Source organism: Sitodiplosis mosellana, unplaced genomic scaffold (genome assembly GCF_009176505.1).
Source record: "Sitodiplosis mosellana isolate CC-2019 unplaced genomic scaffold, AAFC_SMos_1.0 Smas_scaffold_6226, whole genome shotgun sequence".
NCBI classification, from domain to species: domain Eukaryota; kingdom Metazoa; phylum Arthropoda; class Insecta; order Diptera; family Cecidomyiidae; genus Sitodiplosis; species Sitodiplosis mosellana.
The window spans coordinates 6437733-6449968 of record NW_022601467.1 but is presented as its reverse complement, the minus strand read 5'-3'; the positions used below and the strand labels follow the sequence as shown (position 1 = coordinate 6449968).

Here is a 12236-nt window from a genome sequence, read left to right as displayed (position 1 = left end):
TCAAGGAAATTATCACTCTCAAAGCTTTCTGCGTTCAATTATTACGAAAGTTTATGTATGAGCTGCACTCATGCGAAAACGCAAAATCCGAGACGAGAAGCAGCGAAAAAAAATTATTATTTCAAAAACATTTCACGCGTGGCACAAGAGCAAACAGAACGATGTAAAACGATTGTAAAATCAACACTGCAGTCATTTGAATCATTTTCGCAATTTTAACTATTTCACTGGGTTTCGTTCACACATACACATAAACAGAGACATAGTGATAGAGCGAATGAGACACAACGGTGCAGCAACGAATACATCTGTTATGTAAATGAGGTTTATTTGTGGCGCTCATTATGTCATGCTCATGAACAAATTACAAATGATGCACAATACTTTGTAGCGCTGGCTTCATTTCTCTCTATCTAGTTCGCTCACTGTCTGTGTGTTTGCATTGCATTTTGCCATACCACATGAATTGCAAATAATACCGAAAACAAAATGCAAAATTCGTCCAAACACACACATACGCATAGTATACACAATCCTATTCTTTCAAGATTCGGCTATTTGATTTGGTTGCATTCAGGTCACCAAAGAGTGCCATTATTGTGTGGCGTAAAGCTCAAATCATCAGCTCAGCGAAATTGAGATCGTACAATATGCAAACTTTTCAATTGAATCGGTTCTAGAATGACCGTTTGAAAATAGAAAAAAAAGCGGACAGAAAAGAGAGAGAGAGAGAGTAGTCGTTTTTCATGATGCTTGCAAAAAAGTTTACTGGCAATGGTAACTACCAAACGATGATGATTGTGGCGGTGGCGGTGGTGGTGGTGTGTTGTGTGCTTTGTGCTGTGCATGCCATGAGTGCATCTGAATTTTTCACAAATATTTGCAGTCACATCTGAACCTTGGATAATATTCAATAGCAAATGCGTTCAACTTGATCCCAACGATTGCATTCGACAGGGAAATTTATTTATACGAATATGTATATTTGTTTTTGGTGTGCTCTCCGCTGCTTTTTGTGTTTATATTTCTGGCATTTAACAACTGAACCACGAAAACCTCCTCCGACAAAATACTTTTGGCAACAAATCCATTATCAGACTCAATTGCATACATTTTTCCATTTGTCACACAACGGCAAATTCCAAAAGCGAAATATTAATAAAGAGCTTTTTGCCCATATTCAACGCAAGGATTTGCATTTCCTTTGCTCGTCGACCAAACAATAGAAAATTAAAATGAAATTAGTGTACATTGTGAGTTCATATTCAAGTTGTTGTTGCTGTTGTTTTTTCTTGTTCCACTTTTTTAGGGTATTCATATTGCGTTCATTGAAAATTTCAATAAGCGATGAGCAGAGGGAAAAAGAGACCGAAAAAAAATGGAATGCAATTTCTTGGCGCAGACATTTTAGTACACTGAGAAAAGGCTGGAAGGAAATATTCCAACTCTGCGTTGGAAATGTTGTAATTGCTGATGATTTTGTGAATTGTCCAACCATGGTTGGAATTTGACAAGTGCGAAAATGCTATCAATATTCCAACCATGGTTGGATAATTCACAAAATCATCTGCAATTACAACATTTACAACCCCAGGGTTGGAATATTTCCTTCCAGCCTTTTCTCAGTGTATGTGCTCAGCGTATTTCTACGTATTTTTGTTCATTGCTGTTGTTGTTGTTAATTTGCCAAAATGAGTCTATGCGAAACAAACATACGGATGAGTAGCAAGTGAAATTGTCGCCACGCCAATGGAAATTGCTTGCCATAAGAAATGTATAAAATCTTTTGGTTGTTCCAAGGAAATGAAAACTGATTATGGCATTCAGTTGGGAATTGAATGCCTGGCATTTTTTTTTCATATGCTGAGCAACCAATTCCATTTTCTCGCAGATGTGCTAAACAATTGTTCAGTCTCTGCGTGAATTTTCACGTACGACATACCAATATGTTTGGTGCATTTTGCATTTGGATCACGGTATAACCGTAATACACCAAGATCCTCTGTATTCGATTAATATTACCAAACAAAAAAACACAGTTTTTTCTCTCTCATTCATTTCTTTTCGGTTTAGTTGCACTGTGTGTTTGAGCGCGTACAAAGAACGATATACGATGCAATACTCTTTGCACATCCGTATGCAATGGCTGAGATGGTGGCTACATTCGGAATTTATGTCGACATCGTGAATTAGAACGCAAACCAAATTGCAATACTCCCCATTTGCATCCTATGCAAATAATTGCGTCGAGAACAAAGAATTCGCTCAAAAAGTTAATACAAAAAACTTACACATTTTCGCTATTTGTTTTCTTTAAATTCAACAAATAAAAAAACTCGAGGCCACGAGAGAGAAGGAGAACGACCGTGAGAGAGAAATAAGCCCGCATTGGCGTGTTCTTGGTGAATTCAATTTTTTTCATTCGCTTCATATTCGTACATCTTTCACATTTAATCAAAGAATGCTGATGTATATGATACATCGTCGTCGTCGTCGTCGTCTTCGTCGTTCATCGTTTGGAACATCATCAGCACGACGGTGTATTCACTTGGCAAATCATCATACCGGCAAAAAAACGTCCAACATTTTGGAAAATCATACCAAGAGATAGAGACACATACACGTACGGATACAGAGAGAGAATGAAATTAATGATTCATCTCGCTCGAATAAAATAATTGGTGTAGTTGACGGTTGTGGCGGTGCCAGAAGAGAGAACAAAAAAAAATGGATTCTCTTAATCGCTCGACGAAATAAACAGAAAATTCATTATGCCGCACAATTGTGCGAAATAAATTAAGTGTAAAGTTCAGAAACTAATGATGCCAATGCCGACGACGCCGTTGGCGCACAACATTCACATTCTGGAAAAGTTATGCATCAGCATTTTCAAACTTCAAGCTTCGTTTACTCGCAACCCATCCGTAAGCACTTTAACTCTCTCTCTCTCTCTCTCTCTCTCTCTCTCTCTCTCTCTCTCTCTCACTCGCTGTGTATGTGAAGCATAGAATAAAAGTTGATGCGAATAGAAATTTTTTGTTTTCATCCCTACAAATTTGTGGTAAACTAAACGACTTTATATCGATCTATCAAACAAATGCACTAGAAGAACCGAACAAGGGTTCAATACAAAACAGTGCACGCGCGCGTGTGCAAAATATTCACGTCAATTTGATGTTAGCAGTTTATCGATAAAATTCGTATGCAAGCCTGACACGAGCACATGATTCGACGGCAATTTGGGTCGGGATTATTTCATTTTAATCGAGTTTTCAGTTAAATATTGTGCACGAATTGCATTGAAACCACCGACAAATGATTTCATTTTGACGTGCTGCTACAGTTTTGATTGAATCACACACGATTGCCATTCAATGCGAGTACAAATTTCGAATTTTAACTTTCAATTATAATTACGGCTGAAAATTGCACAATAAATGGATCAATTTCATTCGTTTTGATTGGGTTTTTCGGTTGTTATCGAATGAAAATGGATTTTCACAAAACAACATTTCGAATCTCAAGGCGAACAAAAAAAAATGATGGAAAAAATGTTAATTGTCCGCTTTTTTCTCTCTCTCTCTCTCTCTCTCTCTCTCTGTTTGCAGATATTCCGGCTGATGACATTTTGGAGTTGTTTGGTAAAACATTTTTTGAATTTTGCCAGGATTCTGGATACGATAAAATCTTGCAAGTGCTCGGTGCCACTCCACGAGATTTTTTACAGGTAAAGTCAAATACACAAACACACACACACATCAATTCAATTTTACCTTGGCATCAATTCACGTCAAATGGAAATCGATAGATTGACAATGTTCGTAATGCTGTGCCTGTGCCATCGCACAATTTCCATGTCAACGATGAAAACCACTGCTAATGACATACGAGCACACTGTGTATATGTGTTTAGTTAGTGCGGCTAGTGTTGATGCTATGGCATTTTTCTTCCATACGAAAATTATTCCAAAGAGTTTATCCGACATTTGACGAGCTAAAAACTAGTACTTTTCCGCAACAGAAGCAGCAGCACCAATAGCACACCAATAAAGATGGTAGACTTTTGTGAAAAGTTTTGTGCAAGTGAAAACGAATTACAACAACATTCAAACAAAAACAATCTGTTGAAATCCTGTTTGTTGTTATTACGCCTTGAACAACTTATTACATACCTCGAGCCCCGTCATCCCCCCCCCCCTCACATACACACAGTATGGCCAAGTTTTGGTGGCATGAGTAAGATAACGAATGTGGATGGCGCAAGTGAGATGCATCTCGATCCGTTATAATCGAATCAAATGAAACCATTTAATGGTTTTATTAACAGCAAACTGTGAGATGGCACAGTGGATGTCAGTCATTAAAGTTGCTGATTCCACTGTTGCTGCTACAATATTTCCACGAAACTTTGTCAATCATTTCGATCTTTGAGGATTGCGTCTGTATGAATGTGTGTGTGTGTAAGCAACGTTCGGTTCCGTTCAGATTAATTAAGTTTGAGCAAAAGCTGCTTAAAATACCGACTGTTTAACCGAAACATGTTGCGTAGGTTTTAATGAGTAATTCTTTCAATATAGTATGGATATTCTTTTCTCCTCTTTCTCTGTGTGAGTGCGTACGTGGAACTTTCATTCCACGTGGGTTTTTATTTTCTCAATTTTGTTCGTCATTCTATTTTTGGATCGATTCAGTTTCTTCTTTCTGACTCTTTGGTATTGCCTCATATAAATTAGTATTCGTTTCCTTACATTTCGAAGTATTCGCCTCCTTTGTAAAGGTCCTTCTTAATGAAAAAAAAAATCCCTTTTAAATCCGTTCCATCTGAAATCCAAAGAAAATTTTAAAAAATAAATTTCCAACAGCTTTTACACTTCCGACCAAACTAGTTTTTTCATTCAATCAGTACTTGGTGTGGAATAGAAATAATAGAGTTTTTACAGCTTTTTTCGATGATTTACGTTTGAAACGTGTGATTTACGGATTGAAAATCAATGATTTTTTGTGTTTGTTTCACTTTTTTAAAATGCATAATTTGGACGCTTTACATGACCACCTCGGTACACTGTATCCGGGTATGCGAGCCCCATCGTTTCGTTGCACGGAAGAGAGTGATGGTTCCTTAATTTTACATTACTATTCCGATCGGCCGGGACTGGAACACATTGTGATAGGTATCGTTAAGGTGAGTACAGATAAAATGCCATTTGGCCAATCAATTTGTTAACACCAAACAAAACCAAAAGAACAAACAAAAAATGAATAGATGAAAAGTATAAAACAAAAAGGGAAAGGAATATGCTGGTATAACATTGGTATCGTTAATCATTTTTTACGATTACCGACCATTTCGTAACTGACATAGCAATATAATGATTCCGTAAATCATACTCTTTATTCCGAAAATTGCTGTTTGTGTTCCAATAATTGCTTGCTTTGTTTCGTGTTTCAATTAACATTTCTGCGTTCGCCTAGTGTATTTTCGTGTGTTTTTTTTTGCTTTTACTGCCATTTGTTCGGACGTTTTTATTGTCTCTCACCCGTCTCAATGTTAATGGTAATATTTTTCTTTCTTTACGATACGGATACTGTCACTATTCCCGCCGCTTTTTTTGTCCTCGTTTCGACCTAATTACATTGCGTGTCGATGATAGTCGGTTGCGTCAAAATTGCATGGTGTCGAAGTCGAAATCAAAGTGGTCAAACGAAAAGGTGAACCGCTGAACGATGATGAATCAACGAATCCACCAACAACCGAAATAAGCACACAGTCCGTGTCACATGCCACAACGTCGACGAACGACACAGTGTGCCCCCATCAACAGCAGCAGCAGCAGCAGCAGGAGCAGCAACCAAAATCCAACGATTCACACAAAAAAAATGGAAAAGTATTGAATAATTTATCCGCATGCGAAAATTGCTGTACAAAATCTAGTAGTAACACAAATTTGAGCTGTAAAGGTAAGAGCAACCGAATAAACGTATAGCCACAAAACACACACACATATACCAATTTGAGTGTACTGTGTATAGTGAAACCTTCCTATTCCTTAGAAAAATAGTTCGGTTAATGTGTTTTTGATTTATTTATTATTTATCCGCATTTATGATGGAATTTGCTAGTGTGTTGAACGGCGCTGAATCGATAAGGTCAACGATTTTCACGAATTGTATAGATTAGTGGTGACGGCATGGCTTTTGACAATTGAATCCGTGAGCATAAAAACGACTTATTAAACAATCGCCGAACAAAACGATACAAGAAAAAACTACCAAACAAAACACACGTTAAAAATATAGCTGTGCTCACGATTTTTTTTTATCAAGATATCGTAATAAACTAAAAATATCGTTCGATATCGTTATTATGATGGAATCTTAATAACGCTATCAACTTTTTATCAGGTTATTAACTATATTCAAATAATAACGTTATCAGATGAATCTTAATAATATCGTTTTGAAGTTATTAAGATCGAATCCTGATAGTTTAACAACATTCAATCTTAATAATCATCAAGTTCTGGAAGTGGGTTTGGGTGGATCCTCAGGATGGACCACTCCTTCTCTGGTCCCATAATGATACTTCTTGCTGTTGATTGTGAAATTCATCTGTGAGATGGAAACAAAAATCGAACAATAAAATTTAAACAATGCATTCAATCGCTAACATACCTCTTTGCAATTATGAATTCGCTCTTTGTCATTATTAATCCGTCGCCTAACGGTTGCATTCCACGTCTTCATGCCCCAATCAATGCCCAATTCATAGACATAGAAGCCATCAGAGTACCGTTTACGCACCAACCAATCTTCCACTAACTTGCCGACTACGGTTTTCTTCACTGTGTACAGAATTGATGCCGATACACCATCGCTGAGAATATGTTCGAATTTTTTGTTTGTTTTCAACACTCGATTGATTTTCTCCATGTTAAATATCATATTGAAATAATATGCTTGATTTGATTTTGACGTGACGTGGCCCACTGTATGTTGCCGACCATATTCATCACGCGGAATGGTACCGTTTTCCCACATCATACGATACAAAACATCAGCGTCTATCCTCACTGCCTTTCGCGTGTGATGACAGATTGGGATGACCACCAAATTCTTGATGTTTGGCAACGCAATGACTTGCACGATGTTGTCGTGGTGTTGTTCAACCCAGTTGAGGTGCGTTTCGATTTCTGATTGCATGATCAACCACATTGGCAATGATGCAAACCATGTATCTTCGTCTTTGGTGAATTTGGCGATATCATCGTCAGCCGGTCCGCGAATGTCTCGAACATAAAGCAGCAATCGATCTCGTTTGGCCAAGCGATCCGCATCACCTCTCGTTCATCGTATGTGTCCGGTAGGCCACGAATCTGGTTATTGTAGTTCTGTCTGAATGCCTTCAATCTCAAGAAATACCGCAATCGTTTCTGTGCATGTGTATCCAAATTCGTCTTCACATTACGGCCATATTGTTGGAACAAATATTTCATCAAGTTACCGAAGTAATTATTGTTTGGCCATGTGGAGCGATTCTCGGTGTCCACATTCTCAAAGCAATGCCGGAACCATGGATCCATAATGAAATCGTCTTCCTTGTAGCGCCGCAACACTATGTAGCGCAATGATGGCCTGTTCAGTGGCAGCTCTGACTTTGTTGAGGAATAAAAGCGACGCCAATTCAGATATTTCGGTGCATTTTATGCTGGTTTTTGTGATCCATGGCAGAACACGATCACGATATTCCGGTCGAACAATACTAGCGGCGGCCAACTTGATGGCAAAGTATGCTTGCTCCTCCTTTTGCTTGCCATCTACAACTTTCCGCGGTTTCGGCCTATTGCCACGAATGGCATGTGCCCCTATCCTTTTTCTGCCCATAATTGAACCCTGAAAAAATAGAATGAAAACACAAAAATTACTTTAGAACGCACTAGAAATGATTTTTTGTTGCTTCTAAATTACTTAATTTGAACGAAAAACGAAAAAAAACAATCACTGTAAATCGAACAGTATTCACAACAAATGACTTGCCTTTCCAAATGCTCAGATCAATGTGAATGTGCAACCGGCATCAGTTTGACACATGAATGCTGAATTTGGTTGTGACACAAACACCGCACACCGTGATAAAATATCGAAACGCTCACGATATTTCGACAGCAGATTTCTTCCACAGGCTACGGATCAAAACTGTAAACAAACAAAAAAACACACAACAATCGATGGTTTGTTGATTTCGAAAATCACATGCACACGGTGGTATTGTTTGGTTCAATCACTCGTTCGATGTCACAACGATAACAATTCAAATGACTTACCCTTTTTCCCTTTTGCTGGCTGTTCAATATGAATTTAGTCGAACGGAGCAAAGATTCATATGAATGCATATCTCGCGTCCCATGTCAATTGAAATCCTCCTAATAAAACTTCCAACAGATCATTCGATCCATAAGCCTCCACTTCTAATTTGTCACACAAATCGATAAATTTAATGAATAGGCATGAACGAAATGACATTGTTTGTCCAATAAATATACAAGTAGAAGGAAAAATTGCCGTTGTTTATCGAAAAACTTCGTTTTTGTATAAAGCGGCGTTTTGCGTCCGTCGCAACCACTTTGTGTGCGAAAAAAAAAACTTTGGATGTGGCACGCATGGGCAGAGCAGAACAATTTGATAAACTTGCTCGGTTCAGGCGAAGCGTAAGAAGAAGAAGGAACTATTTGCCATGGGAATGTATCAAATGTTATACAAGCGGCATCAGGCGATGTTAACACAATTATGAACATTGTATCATAATCGTATGAAATACTGAATTAGCTTCACTCACGAAAGAGATCTTGATATTCAATAAATCAACCACTTGACATGATAATGCCCACGATTCAATAGAATGCTTTTGCTGGAAATGAATGCTACAAATAGAAAATGTGTATTCAATTATTGTAATGTGCATCCGAGTCATGATTGCACAGCTTTCCATACAATATATATTGAATGAATCATTTCAACGCGTTTTACCTCGCCGTTTTTCCGCAGATAATATTTTAATTTCTTTTTTTTTTCTCCGAAATTGTACAGAATCAATCAAGATGTATTGTTGAAATTTCTTCCTCCGATTTTTCTTCGTTCTCTATTTTATCATTTTATTCCGATAAAAGCAATCGTATTGCTCGTCGACGATATAAAAAATGGATTATTTTCACCTACTCTCTCGGTTCCAAACATGTGTTTCAAGATTGCTGAGCATCTCAGCATTTCGTAAGGCACGGATATATCCGAGCATATCGACGACGCATACAGTGGCGTGCGTTGCTACGCGCAGCCGCAACGACTCGACCGGAATGTGTATGTTGTTGCTGCGTGCAGCCACATCAACTGAACACACTTCGGTAGTCGTTGCGGCTGCACGTAGCAACACCCGCCACTGTATTACATATACAGTATGCGTCGTCGATATGCTCGGATATATCCGTGCCCTACGAAATGCTGAGATGCTCAGCAATCTTAAAACACATGTTTGCTCGGTTCGTGGGAAAAATGGAAATCCAATTTCGATGCTATGCACATTGCACAGACACACGCGCACACATTCGAACAACTGGACAACTTTAACAGTCGTTATAATGCAATGTTTACACATATAATGTCATAGAATGATAATATTTCTCTTTTTTTTGTGTCTCCGCGTGCGTGCAATGACAATGTACATCGAAAAATCCACTGAACCATTTCGAGTGCAAAAGCGAAAAAATGCAATTTTATTTGTTCGCTCGAATGCACTCGAGTGCTTATGAGTCATGCAGCGTATTGTCACGATCCGGAAAATACAACACCTTTTTTGTTCGTTTGTTCGATCGAAACCGATTCAGCGCGAGTGCAATTTGCATTTGCGAAACGAAGAAATCCGCTTTTTCGATATTATTAAACAAATTGCGCACGACAAATTCATCGAATGATTGCAACATGATTTCGTTAAAAGAAAATCGTTTTCATTTCAACCATTTTGTTTTCCGTTTCGATTTTTCCCATTTAGCCATAGCTGTAGTACTTTTCATATACTTTTAAGATATTCATGAAGAAGATAACTGAAACTCAATTAATGCCCCCAATATCTTTGTCTGTTTCTATATTTTTCCATCTATTTTCCCCTTTTTTGTCAATATTTTCTCGATGATCATCTTTTAGAACCGAAACATACGTCTAGATATGGACCGTTTGGGCCATTTGTGAAATGTATAAATAATTTAGAATCGAAATATTTAGGTGAAAAATTAGCGCGTCATCATGGCAGTCTCGAAAGTTTGGAGCGTCCAAAATGCGAAGCAATCATACCGCCACTGAAGCCACGAAAGAAAGAGATCGAACTATCTGATCACATTCAATTCTTGATAACGGAGAAATCAGCGCCGCAAACATCGAGTTTGGTTGACGTTTCCCGTGAGGCAATCGATGAAGGCGATATACTTTCTGAAGGTAAATTTGTCGTTTTTTTTCGTTGGTTTTTCTTTTTTTTTCTGGTTTCTAACTAAAGCAACGACACACAAACACACATTAATTTCTTGTGTATAACTTATCTGTGTGTGTGTGTGTCGATTCAATCGAAAATGCTTTTTGAAAGTTACAACGTCAACGTGATTTTGCTAATAAGTTGTCGAGTTTTATTTGAGTTTTTTCTCTCCCCTCTTTCTTTTTCGTTCATTCCGCAATCGAAAAAGAATGAAAGAATAAAAAAAACCCTGTAATTGCCGGGATGCATAGCATTGAAGAGTAAAAGTTTATTTACAGTGAACGAATGAAATACGTTTTGAATACATACGTTCTTCATTTTCGTTCGTTGAATGCTCAAGTTCATTTTGAATGGATTTTTGAATCACTTTCAATTGAATTTATGTCGTCTGATGTTACCTCAATGAAAGAGAAAGACCCTTTCACATTTTAACGAATCAACAGAAGGAGAGCGAGATGCGTTGAAGAATCGTAAACTTATTATATACACACACACATACACACACACACACAATATTAAATATTAGTCCAATCTGAAAGGTTCCAGCAATATATGTAATATTTTCGAATAGCGTCTGTGTGCGTGTTTTTGGAAGTTGTCTAAAAGCGCAACATTTTTATTCATTTTTGGCTCTTCGTTTTTTATTCTGAAAAGTTTGCGTCAATTGAGTGACAAATTGAAAGGACTTGAATGGCTTTCAAATGTGGCTTCTAGTCTGATATACAAGATACGAGATTTAATAATTGATCAATGCGTTCGAGTAAATAACGAGGAACGATTGCAGTTTTCAACGAAACATTAAATTAATGCAATGAATAGATTCGAGTTGCTACTTTCAAGCATGTTGTCTGGTATGCACAAACAGTTTCACAACATTTTGATAGCAATCGGAAGTGACTTCCGATTTGAATATAGTTGATATCAGCTCATAAATTGCAATCATGCTCTTCATCGATTCACTTCAAAACTTTTGTCACATTCTTCAGAAGAAATAAGTATTGTTGTCTAAATTGTTGGCACACAAAAAAAAACGACCAACCGATGCCATGTTTCAATTTGCATGCAGAAAAGTTTCATTACAATTGCCATTATTAGCATGAACAGATCCACTGCAATTTGTCCATTTCCAACCAGGTCAAAATAATCCCATTTGCTGGTTGTTGTTTTTTTCTTCATTGTTCCACCTAATTGGGATTCACGTGTGATCACCAGAGTGAAATGGCTCTCACAATCAACACGTTTTGATTCGTTTTCAGTCGCAAAATAGCATCTTGCAGACGAACACGTAAGCGTTATGCAAAGTAGGAAAAGCCCCCAAGGATTCAGTACTCCGGCTGAGTCTGTGCTTGTGTGTAACATTGGTTTTGCAGTCTGCAGTACATTTACACACTTGCAAAATATGTATGCTGTGTCATTGGTGCTGAACGTAAAACGTTCAGTTTATGCTCAATTAAATTCTTGCTTTTTCATCTGCTTTATCCGTTAGTTTAAAGCACGATTCTATCTCATCTCTAGCATCTCTTGCACACCTTCAACGTGGTTGAAAAAAAATCGTTACACACACACTCACAACAAGATTAAGTGGCTAAAGCGCATTTACCGTGCAGCAGGTTCTCCGGCTGATATTTGTTTTTGCTTGCTTGCCTACGCCTCCTTGCTCACGCGAAATTAACAAGTCTACGATAAATATCTCGTTTAGCTTCTTCGTTTTGTGTTTCATCTT

General features: G+C 37.7%; 1 protein-coding gene across 1 annotated transcript in view; it reads left to right on the top strand.

Moving 5' to 3' along the window:
- The first annotated feature begins 2875 nt into the window (after positions 1–2875).
- The window catches only part of LOC129579388 (guanylate cyclase soluble subunit beta-1), a 56216-nt gene continuing 46855 nt past the window's right edge, over positions 2876–12236 (top strand). The window contains exons 1-5 of the mRNA XM_055469455.1: positions 2876–2924; positions 3609–3727; positions 5030–5182; positions 5652–5958; positions 10192–10479. Coding sequence (XP_055325430.1) covers positions 2876–2924; positions 3609–3727; positions 5030–5182; positions 5652–5958; positions 10192–10479 — 916 coding nt within the window. The remainder of the gene's footprint in view (positions 2925–3608; positions 3728–5029; positions 5183–5651; positions 5959–10191; positions 10480–12236) is intronic.